Here is a 16,143-nt window from a genome sequence, read left to right on the forward strand (position 1 = left end):
TGCCACAGTATTGGGAACATTTAAGAATTACTTGAGGCCCTTTGATTGATTGATTGGTTGATTGATTTACAAAATTTGTATTTGTAAATTGGGCCAATTTTAAGAAGTTTAAGTACTTGGATTCTCAATGTATTCCAGTTTCCTTAACATAGCTCATGTTTTCTGGGTATCTGTGTTATTGAAAAAATATTTACCTTTAGTTGTGGTCCTTTCTCATTTTATAGCTGATATAGAAACAACGACTTGAGAAAATTCCTGTGGTGAAAGTAGATAATGAAAATTTTTAAACATTTAATCCTGCTCTCTGGTATTGCTGCATAACTTGGAAAATCTGTTCTTTTCACTTAGTGGTAGTGTTAAATAGCTTACATGAGCAAAACTTCATCTTACTATGAAATAAGGAACTTTTAGGTGAAAAACGTGATCTAATTTGTCATCATTATTTGTCATTATTTGATATTTTAAGTGACTTTCAGTGATGGTGTTGCTTTTATTTCTTTCTAGGTCATTTTAGAATGTCAAATTGCTTTTCTCCACAACCTCAAACTTCCCTCAAATTCTTTTCACTTAAAGTGCCCGCTACAGCCTTTTCACTGTCTTGTCACTTGGGTTCATATTTTTCCTTTTAGTATTATTCTAGAAGCCCTTAAATTCTTTATTCTGCCATTCCAGAAGTGCTTCTCCCAAATTATCCTTTCTTTATATAATTTAGGTATCTCAAAGACATCAAGGTGAATATAGTTTTCCTACAGAACTTCTACATTCAAAACGTGAATCCTTTTACCTTATTAATCTGATGTGAAAGCTACCTCAATGTAGAATCAAGGATATACGTTTTTTAAAAACCCTTTTGACTCTTAATCCTCACTTTAAACCAAAGATCTGGTGTGGTGTAGTGCAGATTAGGAATGGGTGGGTTTCGGAGGTACATAATAATTCTTTGATCTTGGCCTTCCTTCTAGTACTTTGAAAGACCAGCTATACTTTTACCATAAGTTTGAAACTTTAAAGAGCATAGAGGATTGGATATAAATAGTTTTCTGTTCAACTAGATACCCTTTCCATCTCCTGTGAATTAGAAATGTGCCTAATAGGGTAACTTTTACTCCTCTCCCAACACACTGCTTCTCAAGGACATTTAAATAAAATCTGAATATTTTTAGTTCAGAAAATTCTAAGTTAAGGTATTTGCTTAATCCCTCTTACGAATTTTGTGAACTTTACCTATGGCGCCTCTTCTTACAGCCATTTTAAAAGTGTCCTCCAATAAGTTAGTGGTCTGTTGCTTTGCAAGTACAAACTTTTTATATCCCAAATAACTGGTTGTGGAGCCAGCTGGAGAGATTTCTTCAAGTTCCTTAGCTATTAGCCATTATTTTTAAAAGACAATCTAGATTTGAGATACAGCTTCCATAGTTCTTCCACAGGATTTTAGTTAATTCTTTTAGGGCAGAGGAAGTTTGTAAGCTGTTGTAATATAAATCCATTTTTTAAAAATTAGGTTTATAAAATACCATTCTGAAGCTTTTCAAGAAGGTATCTCTTGTAATTTGGTTTCTTTAGTTCAGCTCTTAGTGAGACCCCCTTTTAAAAACATTGCCTTAACCCTGTTTTATATTCCAAATACAGTGCATTAGGTAGTGTGGATGTGACAAAAGTTGCCTCATTTTGTGGGAATTTGTGAAACAACGATACTTGTAAAGCAGGAATTGTAAAACGAGATAGCTTTATAAGCAGTGTAATGACAGTTCATTTTTTTTTTCTTTTTCGAGCACTTCTTATGTGCCTGGCAATGTTCTGATAAGCAGTTTACCTTGAGTCATTCACTTTACACAAAATCCTAGGAGAGTATTGAATCATAGTAAATTTCAGTAATACGTACCAAGGATTCATGTCTACTAAGTGGCACCTTGGGAATGGAACCTAGGTAATCTGACTGCAGAGCCTACTTTTCCTAACTCAGTTGTCTAAAACATTGATCATTTATATGTGCATTTTTTAAAAAAGGAAAGCTTATTTGCATAAAATAGGAAAGAAGTTAATCCCTTAAATTAAAAATAACCACAAAGGAGCACAAATATTGATGGATATAGTGTTTCCCCTCCCTAAAATTTGGAAACAGACATTCCTGAAATTTGCTTCTTTCTTTTTGGGAAATATAATGGGAGCTTAGTTTTTTGATAAATGGGGAGCATTTTCTAGAAAAGCCATTCCTGTTGAATCTTAGCTTTTCATGGCTGTAGTACACTTGGAACATGCCTCAAAGCTGGATAAAATGATAAAAGAGTCTCTTTTTAACTACATTTATAACATTTTTAGAAAAATAGAAGCATGGATATTTTATCATAGAGTTATATAAAAGCAGTTCTAATGATACAATATATATAACCCAGTTTGGTCCACAGCAGAGAATAGTATGTCTAGTTGATCTCAAGGTCAGTTGTTATTCTTGATCTTTATTAACTCTATCTTTTCCCTGTCAGGTCTATTAGTATGTTAACCAAGTTATCCAGTTTTTCCAAGAATGTGCATGGCGTATTTGAGGGCAGGATCATGCTACAAGGATTCAGAGAAATGGTTTTAAATTAATTCATTGTGACTAGTGAATGGTCAGGTGTTTCTACGATCTGTCATACTGCATATAAATTAACTTCCTAGAGTTTGGTTCAAATGAAAATACTTTAGCTTTATTTTTGTTAATTCTACTAATTTACTTTGCTGCAGGAGTGGAGTCAACATATCAATGGAGCAAGTCACAGTCGTCGATGCCAGCTTCTTCTTGAAATGTAGGAGTTTGAAATACCTTTAAAGCATCCGTACCGTGAATCAGAAACAGCCATTGATTGGTTTTGGGGAGTTCGTCATTTGCTTGTAATATCCACATTGTTACCACTGCATAGTTGATATTGACCAGATTTTACCAATTACAAAATGTTTAGATCTGGAATCTCTCTTTCGGAATATTAGGTTCAGTGATAGTGGTATTTTGTTATTTAATATTACTTGTAGGGCAAATAAACAATGGCTCTTTTTCTACAAATTGCAAGAATTTTTAATAGACTTAAAGATGGCCTTTGATAAACAGAATATTCTGACTCAGGCATTTTCAATAACAGTTAATACATGCTCTAAAAATATAGAAGATAGAGAAAAGGGGAAAAGTCATTAGAAATTACAAGTTGTTAAGCAGAATCCGTCAAGATACATTTTTTGCTTTTGAGTTACCTTTGGTTCTGATTTTAAGCTGCTGGAATGGAATTGAATTCATAAAGCATCTCCCTGCTTAAACACACATAACCTATGTTCACTAGAGTGCCAGTTTTCACATATGTCTAGCTCTGTTGGGGCTTTCTTTTCTTTCTAGTGTCACAACTCAACTCTGTTTTTAGTATTGGTATTACAATTGGAGAAGGAAAATCTGTGGTAGGTCCTTATTTCCTTGTATACTCAACATTTCCAATTCCCCATGCAGCCCTTTTTCCTCCTATGACTTACCAAATAAATTTAAAAATTAAACTTCAACATACATCACCTACATTTTCAATACAAAACAAGTTTATTCTTGTTCATTTGGATTACTTTGTAGTTCTGGAGGTTTTTTTGGAAGTATCTATATGATTTAAACTGTAATATTTCTAACACTTAGACTCTCCTATAACTTCACTAATAAATAAACTCTGTTTTAAAGGCCAAACAAGGCTATTTTGTGAAAAGGACAGTTTTATTTTAAAGTTAATTTTCTGGTCTCTTTAAAGCTACCCAGAATGGAATCCTGACAATGATACAGGACACACAATGTAAGTTAAAATTTTTAAGCTCTTGTTTATAAAGGAGATCATTGTAAGGAATTCAGGTTAAACTTTCAAAATTTATAAACAAAAACTGTTTTCTGAGTATCTTTTTTAAATATGAGAGCTTGGTATAAGTCACTGTGGGTAAAAGAATCTTTAGAATTCTAATTTTTATGTTAGTGAATTTTATTGTTGTTATAGCTTTTTCCCTAGTTACTTCACACATACAAATGCCTGCAACGATTGGAATTATAATCACTAAAGGGGTATTTTAACAATAAATCTTAAATGATTTCTGATGGACCTCTTTGTCATTCATTACATTTTATGTCTCACATTACTAGGGGTGATCCATTCATGCTGCAGCAGTCTACAAACCCAGCACCAGGAATTCTGGGACCTCCACCTCCCTCATTTCATCTTGGGGGACCAGCAGTTGGACCAAGAGGAAATCTGGGTGATTATAAAATTTGTTACCTTTCCCTAAGAGCTTTTACCATAAAAATGAAATGCAGTGATTAGAGGTAAAAGAAGGCTTACTGAAAAATTATCCAAAAATAACATCATATCACATGAGAATACATGGTTCTTACTGTATTTGTGGTAACCTCTGATTTGTGTTTGAAAGATGTCCTGTTTTCCTGAGGCGCCTGGGTGGCTCAGTCGGTTTAGCGTCCGACTCTTGATGTCAGCTCAGGTCTTAATCTCAGGGTTGTGAATTCTGGCCCCGCATTGGGCTCCTGGCTGGGTGTAGAACCTACTTTTAAATAGAGAAAAGAAAAAGAGGGGTGCATGTGTGGCTTAATTGGTTAAGTGTCCCTACTCTTGGTTTCTGTTCAGTTCATGATCTCAGTGTCCTGAGATGGAGCCCTTTGTAAGGCTCTGCACTCAGCAGAGAGTCTGCTTCTCTTCCTCTGCCCCCTCACCAACCCACTCTTGTGTGTTCTCTCTCTGTAAAATAAATCTTTAAAAAAGGAAGATGTCCCATTTTTCACTCAAAACTGTTAAGTATATTTATTATAAGATTGAAAAAAAACACTTTTTGTCCATAAAGGTGCTGGAAATGGGAACCTGCAAGGACCAAGACACATGCAAAAAGGCAGAGTGGTCAGTAATACAGCTCTTTATTTTACTTTGTTTGTTGGGGAAATGTAATTTAACTTTGAGATTTCTATAAATTGAACCTGTATTTTAGTCCTTTATTACAGAAAGACTGCTATTGCTTGAAAACCATCAGGCTTTTATATGACTTTTTCATATACCCATAGTAAAGAGATCTCACCTTGAGTGTACCAAATTTTGCTGTCCATTTATGTGTACAGTATTCTATTTAAAAATAACTGCAGAGGCTTTCTGAAACTTTGAGATATATCCCAGTGAATCTGATTTCCTGTGTAGTTTTAAAATTCTCTAGAATGTTAATGAGTTGTTTTAAATACTTAATCTGGTCTGGTTAACTTTAGACTTGAAACTTCTAATATATAACTTGTTTCATCTTGATTCTAAAGAGACCTCTTGACTTGATTTTTTCCTAATGGATAGGAAACAAGCCGAGTTGTTCACATCATGGATTTTCAGCGAGGGAAAAACTTGAGATATCAACTGTTACAGCTGGTGGAACCATTTGGAGTCATTTCAAATCATCTGATTCTAAATAAAATTAATGAGGTATGAGTTGAAATAAGTGTAGTATTTATTCATTACTAATATATTTCCTGAAGGGATTACATGATTTTGTATTAGAAAAAGAACTCAATATAATTTTAAATCATTAATACGGAATTTAATAGAGAAAAAAGCAGAGAGTTGAAGTATGTCAATAACATTAATTTCTCAGCCTAATGGATTATTTAGTAAATTTATTAATTGTGGTCTTTAAGCAGTAAAATTGTCACCATATTATAAGGGCTCTGAAAGGATGATAATTATTTGAGAAACTATTCCAAACTTTTACCAAAATGGGTGCCAAATTATTGTTTCAAATACAGTAGACATAATGACACTTGAGTAGCATGAAGATAGTAAAATCTGAGATGACCTTTTAAAAAAATAGCAAATTACAAAAACTAATGATGTAATATATGGTGATTAACATAACATAATAATAAAAATAAAAAATAGCAAATTAGCAGTGTTGGTTCTGTTTTTAGACTCTTAAAAATGCTTTCTAATGATTAAATATATCTAGAAAGACTTGGCATTGTTCTTTTGTTTCGGAAATAATAATTTTGTCCAATTTTAGGCATTTATTGAAATGGCAACTACAGAGGATGCTCAAGCTGCAGTGGATTATTATACAACCACACCAGCATTAGTATTTGGCAAGCCAGTAAGAGTTCATTTATCACAGAAGTATAAAAGAATAAAGGTAATTATCAATTTTTTCCAGATTTGTACCACAAACCATTTAATACATCATTTTAATGTTTATTAACTTTAGCTACTTTAAGTTGTTGCTAATAACTAGAATTACCTTAACTTTTTTTTTAAAGCTGCATATAGTGTTTTTGTTTGTTTTTTAAGATTTTATTTATATGAGAGAGAGAGCACAGGAGGGGGGGAAGGGTCAGAGGGAGAAGCAGACTCCCTGCCGAGCAGGGAGCCCGATGCGGGACTCGATCCCGGGACTCCAGGATCATGACCTGAGCCGAAGGCAGTCGCTTAACCAACTGAGCCACCCAGGTGCCCCAGGTATGCTATAATTATTTGTTAATAGTTAAGGTCTACGGTGCCTGGGTGGCTCAGTTGGTTAAGCGACTGCCTTCGGCTCAGGTCATGATCCTGGAGTCCCGGGATCGAGTCCCGCATCGGGCTTCCTGCTTGGTGGGGAGTCTGCTTCTCCCTCTGACCCTCTTCCCTCTCGTGCTTTCTATCTCTCATTCTCTCTCTCTCTCAAATAAATAAATAAAATCTTAAAAAAAAAAAATTATAGCATACCTACCACCATTTGACTTGCCTTTTTTATTTGTGTGTTTATTATTTAGAAACCTGAGGGGAAGCCAGACCAGAAGTTTGATCAAAAGCAAGAGCTTGGACGTGTGATACATCTCAGCAATTTACCTCATTCTGGCTATTCTGACAGTGCAGTTCTCAAGCTTGCTGAGCCTTATGGAAAAATAAAAAATTATATACTGATGAGGATGAAAAGTCAGGTAATACCACATAGAGAAGTTTTTAAGGAGGATCATGGGGGAAGGGAAGGAAAAATAAGACAAAATCAGCGAGGGAGACAAACCATAGGAGACTTTTAACTATAGGAAACAAACTGAGGGTTGCTGGAGTGGGGGGGGAATGTCGGGTAATTAGGTAATGGGCATTAAGGAGGGCATGAGATGTAATGAGCACTAGGTGTTACATGCAACTGCTGAATCACTGAACTCTGCCTCTGAAACTAATAATACACTATATGTTAACTAAATTTAAATAAAAGTCTTTAAAAAGTTTTTAAGATTATTTCTCAGTGCTTCAAGGTTTTTTGTGTGTATCTTCATTTTTAATAAAGGGAGAGTATCTTCTCATAGATAAATTGTAAATTTTCCTTGCCTAACTGATAAATGATATTTTAAGTCACAGTAGATTCTCAGTGTGTAAAACAGTAAATACTGAGAAACTATAAAGTGGAAAGTAAAGATGGAATTCCAAGTTTGCATCCAAAAAAATCTCCCCGTGTGTGTATGTAGGTTCTTCCTTGCCTTAAGTGGTATTACATTATACTGTTGCTTTCCACTTTATATGTGATTCCATTGAATAAACTTAACAAATTTAACTTTCTGAGTTGATGGATATTTAGAGGTTTTTGGACCCTACCATTGGTGCTGTGGACTTGGCAGCATATACATTTTTGCATATTTGTATCATATAATTGAAGGATAAATTTCAGAATTAGAATACTGTATCCTGATACTTTCTTTACTTTGATACTGCCAAATTGGTCTGCAAAAAATCAGTTTATAATCACTTGTGGTTTTTTGTTTTAAAAATTCAGAGTAAAAAGCATCTTTATTTTGTTGTTAACTCTTGTATTTGCCTTTCTGAGTTTGTCTCTTTCCTGGCCTCTTTTTTTTTTTTTTTTTTTTAAGATTTTATTATTTGAGAGAGAATGAGAGATAGCACGAGGGGGGGGAGGGTCAGAGGGAGAAGCAGAATCCCTGCTGAGCAGGGAGCCCGATGTGGGACTTGATCCTGGGACTCCAGGATCATGACCTGAGCCGAAGGCAGTTGCTTAACCAACTGAGCCACCCAGGCGCCCTCTTTCCTGACTTTTTAAGTTAATTTTTTCTTATAGTATTAAGTAATATCTTGTAAGCTGATTCCTTTTTTTTTTTTTTTTTTTTTAAGGCCTTTATTGAGATGGAGACCAGAGAAGATGCAATGGCAATGGTTGACCACTGTTTGAAAAAGGCCCTTTGGTTTCAGGGGAGATGTGTGAAAGTAGACTTGTCTGAAAAATATAAAAAATTGGTACTGAGGGTATGTAGTACTGGATTTGTCATTGTTATAAAGCTTGTTTCACATATTTCAAGCCATGACATTCTTAAATACTTCCTTTGCTAAGAATATAGGATTTGGTTATTTAAAGATAGCAACCTTTTTTTCCCTGGTATTCTTCAGTAGAAGTTTGTTGTTTTAATGGTGTTACGTTAAAAATGCCTTTATTGCTTTTATCTATTTTAAGATTTTATTTGAACTTGAGTTCTGCTACCAAAATACTTACTATCCACTGCTCTATGCTCTATTGAAATGTTGATTGTAATGAACTGCTTACTTACTTTCTTAGGTATGGTTACTGGGATTGAATAAGCTTAGTTGATATAAAGGGTGTTTCTCAAATATTAGTTAATTGCGTGATTATATAATCTGCACATGAGCATATTCTAATACATTTATTTAACTGATACAAAATTTTGTTTTTTAGATTCCCAACAGAGGCATTGACTTACTGAAAAAAGATAAATCTCGGTAATTTCATTTTGTGTGTGTATATATACTGGTATATTCAACTTTTGTTTTCCAACTCAAGAGAATTAATCGAGGGGGTATCCTTTTGATTTCAGGAAAAGATCTTATTCTCCAGATGGCAAAGAATCTCCAAGCGATAAGAAGTCTAAGATTGATGGTTCCCAGAAGACTGAAAGTACAACTGAAGGTAAAGAACAAGAAGAGAAGTCAGGTGAAGATGGTGAAAAAGATACAAAGGATGACCAAGCTGAGCAAGAACCTAACATGCTTCTTGAATCTGAAGATGAGCTACTTGTAGATGAAGAAGAAGCAGCAGCACTGCTAGAAAGTGGCAGTTCAGTGGGAGATGAGACAGATCTTGCTAATTTAGGTGATGTGGCTTCTGATGGGAAAAAGGAACCTTCGGACAAAGCTGTGAAAAAAGATGGAAATGCCAGTGCTTCGGCAGCTGCAAAGAAAAAGCTAAAAAAGGTAAAGGAAGATTGTATATTGACCTGTGTTGATAGAAAACTAGATCAGATAAAAGTTTCATATTTACACTAGCAGGGTCAGATTAAAGAGAATTAGTCACTAAATTAGAAAAAGTCAGTTATGAACTGTAATAAAATATTTAAAAGTAAACTCTGCAATAAATAGGTTAAATAAGACTTTTTATAATAGCTGTTAAAAAGTCTCAACTCACAGAAGGAAATTTTTACTAAGGAAGGAGGAAGACCTAAATCTATATTTATTTGTGTATTGTAGTGGTAGTGTATAAGTACACGTAGGCAGCCTTTTAGTCCAGCTTGTTTTTAAAAAGATGGGATATGAGTTTATAGTAAGTTAATTGACCCAAGATACTTAAAACATTTTGCCACTCACTTAAAAATTGTTAAACTTGGGGCACCTGGCTGGCTCAGTCAGTGGAGCATGCAACTCTTATCTTGGGGTTGTGGATTTCAGCCCCAGGTTGGGTGTAGAGATTACTTAAAATAAGATCATTGTATTTATTTATTTTTTAGATTTTGTTTATTTGACAGAGATAGCGAGAGAGGGAACAGAAGCAGGAGGAGTGGGAGAAGGAGAAGCAGGCCTCCCACAGAGCAGGGAGCCCGGTGGAGGGCTCAATCCCAGGACCCTGGAATCACAACCTGAGCCGAAGGCAGACGCTTTAACGACTGAGCCACCCAGGCGCCCCTAAAATAAGATCTTTTTTAAAAATAAATAAAAATTGTTAAACTTGAAGAATTCTCCTATTTGAGAAAGAAACATAAGCTGTATCAGATAATTCAAATTGTAGCTTTTAAAACATTTTTCTTAGAACACACATCACAGAGAAGCATGTAACATAGCATAAAGAATAATAGTAAAAGACCATGGTCTACTGATTGGAGCACTAAAAGGCCTTTGAAGCTCCTTACGTTAAGTGGCTCTTTCAGTGAGATCTTAGTATTCCTGGTCCATTGGTCCTTTGTAACCAATGTTCAACTCTTGGAAGACGAATTTTTAGCCTTCAGATTTTAATGGCTTGGTCACGTAACAGTTTTCTTCTTCTTCTTTTTTTTTTTTTTTTTTAAGATTTTATTTAAGAGCTAGCGAGCACGAGCAGGGGGCAAGGGCAGAGGCAAAGGGAGAATCAAGCTCCCTGCTGAGCAGGGAGCCTGACGCAGGACTGGATCCAAGGACCCTGGGATCGTGATACGAGCCGAAGGCCAACGCTTAACCGACTGAGCCACCCAGGAGCCTAGTCAAGACATAACTTGGTCTTAAACTTATTTTTCTGGCTGAAGTGGGTGATTGTCGCATAATATGTTTGCACTCTTAAGAGCTGATACTTATTACATGTTACACATTTTTATGAGCTCTTTGTGTATGCTAATAAACTTAATCCTCACAGTAACTGTAAGCAGTAGATCTTTCTTAACCCAGTTTCATGAATGAGAAAATTTAGGCATAGAGAAGTTCAATAAATTGTCCTTGGTCATACTGCTTAAAAGCGGCAGAGTCAAAATTTAAACACAGGCAGTCATGCTCCAGACCTTGTTTTTTTTTTTTTCCTTTTTTAACCACTACACTACTTTAGACTGAGAGTTCTCTGAAATAACAGTTGTCTCATAAGATACTGTCTTCTAGAGGATACCATTGAACTACTTTTATCAAATCACATTTTGATACAGTCCCTTGCAGCCTAATAGTTTTAAGAAACGTAGAATATAATGTTCTTATTTATTTTCTGCTCTTATGTGAGGCGGCAAGCTTTCAGTTATACAGTTTTAAAACAAAGCTGTTTTAAAAAAAAAAAAAGGACAGTGATTTTGGGAGAGAAAGGAAAAAGTATTTTGAAAGAATGAATAAAGACAAAGACGCTATCCGTTTCCCTTCAAGTAAAGCAGATGGAAGGGATGCTGCAGAATAATTGTTGCAGAGTAAATTTGTCTTTCTTAACAGCGTCGTTTCCCAGGGAGTATGGAAGGTTTTGTCACTCTAGATGAGGTTGGTGATGAGGAAGATTCGGAACTTCAGAAACTTCGTAAATCGGGCATGGCATTTAAATCTGGTGACAAAAATGATGATGGTTTGGTTGAAATTAAGGTGGACAAGATCGAGGAACTTGATCAAGAAAACGAAGCAGCGTTGGAAAATGGAATTAAAAACGAGGAAAATACAGAACCAGGCGCTGAATCTGCTGAGAATCCTGATGATCCCAACAAAGATACAAGTGAAAATGCAGATGGCCAAAGTGATGAAAACAAGGAGGACTATACAATCCCAGATGAGTATAGAATTGGACCATATCAGCCCAATGTTCCTGTTGGTGAGATTTAAGGCTTTGTTCTTCCCCTCTCACCCTTCCCAAGTTCTTAGTACTAAAGATTTTTAAAGTGGTCTTAACATAAATTCTGATAACGTTTTAAATTTTATTTCTCTGCAGAACAATTTGTAAATCTTAAATGATATATTCTTTCTTTTCCACTTAACCAGCTCTCCTCATTTTGTATTATCTTTTGTTACCATTTCACAATATGTTCTTTCTCCACATAAAGGTTTGAGTATTTCACATTGCTTTTTTTTTTTTTTAATCTATTTCTGCCTTTTGTGAAGTACAGTTAGGTGGGACCTTAAACATCAGTTAAGTACAATTAACTAATGATACGGTTTTTGTTTTGTTTTAGCTTAGGTTATATTGGATTATCTCATTCACATAATAATGACGGAAAACAGATTTGAGAACACTAAGTTTTCGATTTACTAAATTTGTAAGAATGTATGTTTGTGTTCTAGGTATAGACTATGTGATACCTAAAACAGGGTTTTACTGTAAGCTGTGTTCACTCTTTTATACAAATGAAGAAGTTGCAAAGAATACTCATTGCAGCAGCCTTCCTCATTATCAGAAATTAAAGGTAAGGCTGAATCTAAAGAGGAGAGTTCCTTTATGAAAACAGATCGTGTATATTTATGCAAAGTAAAATGTGTATGGTACCTTCTGTAGACCCATCACAATGCCTTATCCTGGAGATGAAGATGACACTTCTATTTTTTTTTTTTTTTTTTTAAGATTTTATTTATTTGACAGAGAGACTGTGAGGGTGGGAACACAAGCAGGGGGAGTGGGAGAGGGAGAAGCAGACTTCCTGCAGAGCAGGGAGCCCGGGGTGGGGCTCAATCCCAGGGCCCTGGGATCACGACCTGAGCCGAAGGCAGATGCTTAACAACTGAGCCACCCAGGTGCCCCCGACACTTTTATTTCTTTGTTGATGGGCCTTAAGCAGTCTAACGAATTCTAGGAACTTCTGTTGAGCCTTTTTCTATAGTACATTCTAATTAGTTGAATAATTTTCTAGCCATGTTATAAATTCTGTTATAATTAAAGTTACCTAAATATTCCCAAATGGGTATTGGACTATAATTTCTCTTATTTGGAAGATTGTGGAGGCCTGAAAGCCAAGTGGAATAATAAAAAGCTTTTTCAACTTTGTGAAGTGCCATGTCCCTTTATACATTTTATATTGCCGTTAAATTATTTATTAATAATGATATTCTGTGTTTTATGACCAATGGGATATAAGGATAAATGAATAAATAAAACATAATGAAGCATAACAAATTCTAGTTGGATATTTTGAAATTTGGTATTTTACTGACTTAAGGACTTTACTGACTTAAGGACTGGGTATTAAAACAGATAACTAGGGAAAAACTTGAAAGGAGTTAACTCATTAATTATAAATAACCTCATTTTTTGCACTGCTTTATAGTAGAGAGCTATTGGAGTATTCCATTATCAAACATGTTCTGTGTGTTGATTTAGATGGATAAAGATAGCCTGGGGGGGTAGATAGCCTTCAATTTAGGAAATAATGCCAGTTCTTTGCTGTGTCACTAGTTTGAAATGAAATCAGATGAATCAAATGAAATCAAATGAAGGTATTCTTTGCTACCTTATATGTGTCTTACATTTAGCATATGAAAAAAAATGGTTTAATTCCATTGGTAGCAGAAACTATTACATAGAGGAGTTGAAATACAAAAGTTCTCTCTCAATGCTTGATACTTTATAAATGATACGCTCTCTAATATTTTCTAGCTATTCTAATTTTCATTTGTTTATTGGAGGCGGCTCTTTGTTACTTATTTCTATTTTAAAGGAACTTTGTCGACTTCACTAAAATTTATTGCACAATATATTTTGCTAATGATAAATGACTTGATACTTTCCTGAGTTTTTTCCAGTGCCTTTTTAACCCTCTCATGAATTGGGAGTAACTATAGAGTTGAGAAAATCTACCCAGAAGTAAAGAAACTTTGGGTGTTCTAGATTTGGGGGGAGGGTTACTTACTAATGTCTTAATATGTCCAAGAACTCTAGAAATTACAGGTGGAATACGGGGGTCACTGCTTTTGTAGATGAGGTGGGGTTTTTTTTTTTTTTGGAACATAGCCATAGTCATTCATTTAAGTATTGTTTATGGCTAGCTTTTTTTTTTTTTTTTTTTAAGAGAAAGGGAGAGCATGGGAGGGTCAGAGGGAGAAGCAGGACTCCCCGCTGAGCAGGGAGCCGGATGTGGGACTCGATCCTGGGACTCCGGGATAATGACCTGAGCTGAAGGCAGTCGCTTAACCAACTGAGCCACCCAGGCGCCCTATGGCTGGCTTTACTGCTGTAACAGAATTGAGTAGTTGAAATAAAGAATGGCCCACAGACAAAATATTTACTACCTTTAAGAAAATGTGTCCCCACTTTAATGGAAGATGCACTATTTGAATAAACGCATGTTATTTTAACTGCTCTATGTTCTTGGAGCAGTGGCAGTTCTATGCAAGTATGATCTTTATTTTCTTATCTATAAGTTAATGTTAAGTTGAAAGAATCTTTTTTCACATTTTACCATTTTTTTCACGTCTTACGTACTGTGATCTAGTTTTGTATACTGACTTAAGAATAACTCAATCTTTAAAAACAACTGATAATGTTACAGTTAAATTACATTCAAATTCATAAACTTGGATAGAATATTTTATTTCAGAGTTCATCCATTTAGTTTTTCCTAGGTGACTTAATCCTTGTAATTTTTTTTCTTTTCAGAAATTTCTGAATAAATTGGCAGAAGAACGCAGGCAGAAGAAGGAAGCTTAAGATGTGCAAGAAGCTTAACGATTTCAAAGAAAATAATGGTTCTTTGTTTTTAATGTTAACCTTTTTTAAATATAATACTGATAGTTAGAAGAAAACTATTGTACTCTTTTGTTTTAGTGGAAAAATAATAGATGTCTGTTCATGTGTTAAGTGTTACAGCAAAAATACATATACGGTTAAGTTAATGAAGAATTGTTTTTGTTTTATCAGAATGGTAACAGACCGAAGTACTTGTAGAGACTGACTCGCTACTTAAGACAACTTGCACCACTAAGAAAAAAGATGTAGAATCATTCAGAGAAATGAAATTTAGTTCCAAGCTTCAAAGAAATGTCAAAACTTTTGATTCCATTCAATAAAGAACAAAACCAATTGTATTTTTATTACTTTCATCGGAAACATTCCACATTTTAATCTGAGCCTTGCAGACTTTTCATTTGGAGTTTGAAGCTTTTTGGGTTGCTTTTTATTTGGAGATCTTCATTAATACGAGATTGGCAATTAAAAAGCAGGTGCAGTTTTCTTTTAATGTCATGCTGTTGTTTAGGTAATAAGAAATACTAAGTAATTGGCTTTAGATTTTTGTAATTTTTTCCCCTAAGTTCCTGCTAGATTTCGTATTCTAGTAGTCAATGTATTTTCAGTGAAATGTAAAAATATTCCCGTTCTCTTTGAGCAGTATTAATTTCTTGAGATCTTATTGCTTGTCACTTGAATCCTGTAGCTGTCATACATCTGGTATAAGCAACATTTGATTTTTGAAGTGTGTAGACCATCTCTTCATATTTCAAGATGTAATTTTACATTTCTGCATTTTAAAAACAGTTTGGCCATAATCTTAGACGCACGCTTCTAATTCATATACCTGCACATGTGACCTTTGTGAACAGAAATTTGCATGTATAATCTGTGTTTACTTGTAACTTTCTGGTAATATACTGCTTATATCTGTGGATTCAAGTTTCTGAAGTGAATACCAATAAAAAAAAAACCTAGGCCATGTTCATTGGTTATACATGTTTGGAATGTTAACCAATATTTTTGTCAGTTGTGGTTTTTATTCACTGTTACACTTTTTTGCATGCTTTAACAAATTATTACATTTTTAATCTAGAGTGTTCTAAAGACTGCTACTAAAGATCTGAGTTTTAAAGTTTTTGGTGCTGGTGGATTTCTTGTTCCTGTTACATAAAAATCGGGCTATTCGTGGTCTTTAAAAATCTTTGGAGGTTAAAACGCTAAGGGTGAAGAAATGGCAAAAGCTCATGTTTAGACCTGTCTAAGTATCAAACAATAAAATTGGAAATAACATGGAATATCAAGAATTAGTTCTACCAGCTTTGCAAAATCTTTCAGGGTTCTTGGTGTAAGGGATTTACCTATTGTCAAAAAACATTTTTAATTTTAAGAAAAACAACTTAATAGGAATTCTCTTTGGAACTCTTAGGTCTGAATGTGTTTAAGGGATATATCAAAATTTCATGGTGTATCTCTGAAAGGCAGTTAACATTTTCTTAATGTGACATGCACAAAAAATCCTCGCCAGTTTATTTCTGCAGTTTAATATTGGCCTTTACTAATTACCCACTTTTGTTTAATTCCAACTGTTAACTAACAGCAAGCAACACAAACATTATTTGTGCATTGGAATCCCTAATTGTTTCCTATTAGTGATAGCTTTTTTTCATAGGTCCGACTTTGTTGGCTGTACCAAGCTGTAGAAGAGAAAGTTCAGTATCTTCATTTGATAACATTTAGAAAGCAAAAATTTTCATA

General features: G+C 34.6%; 1 protein-coding gene across 6 annotated transcripts in view; it reads left to right on the forward strand.

Annotated features, from left to right (window-relative positions):
• The window catches only part of MATR3 (matrin 3), a 29,788-nt gene extending 14,385 nt beyond the window's left edge, over positions 1–15,403 (forward strand). For 5 of the 6 annotated variants that reach the window (XM_088023270.1, XM_028103485.2, XM_088023272.1 and 2 more), the window contains 13 exons: positions 2,725–2,786; positions 3,756–3,797; positions 4,136–4,248; positions 4,846–4,898; positions 5,334–5,459; positions 6,034–6,159; positions 6,776–6,943; positions 8,130–8,261; positions 8,707–8,750; positions 8,846–9,221; positions 11,178–11,544; positions 12,012–12,133; positions 14,317–15,403. In XM_088023270.1, coding sequence (XP_087879396.1) covers positions 2,725–2,786; positions 3,756–3,797; positions 4,136–4,248; positions 4,846–4,898; positions 5,334–5,459; positions 6,034–6,159; positions 6,776–6,943; positions 8,130–8,261; positions 8,707–8,750; positions 8,846–9,221; positions 11,178–11,544; positions 12,012–12,133; positions 14,317–14,367 — 1,782 coding nt within the window. In that variant the 3' untranslated portion in view covers positions 14,368–15,403. The remainder of the gene's footprint in view (positions 1–2,724; positions 2,787–3,755; positions 3,798–4,135; positions 4,249–4,845; positions 4,899–5,333; positions 5,460–6,033; positions 6,160–6,775; positions 6,944–8,129; positions 8,262–8,706; positions 8,751–8,845; positions 9,222–11,177; positions 11,545–12,011; positions 12,134–14,316) is intronic. The other variant, XM_028103487.2, reaches the window with a different exon arrangement.
• The last annotated feature ends 740 nt before the right edge of the window (positions 15,404–16,143 follow it).

This window comes from Eumetopias jubatus, unplaced genomic scaffold (genome assembly GCF_037043125.1).
Source record: "Eumetopias jubatus isolate StellerSeaLion01/CBP00866 unplaced genomic scaffold, mEumJub1_p1.0 scaffold_5, whole genome shotgun sequence".
NCBI classification, from domain to species: Eukaryota; Metazoa; Chordata; class Mammalia; order Carnivora; family Otariidae; genus Eumetopias; species Eumetopias jubatus.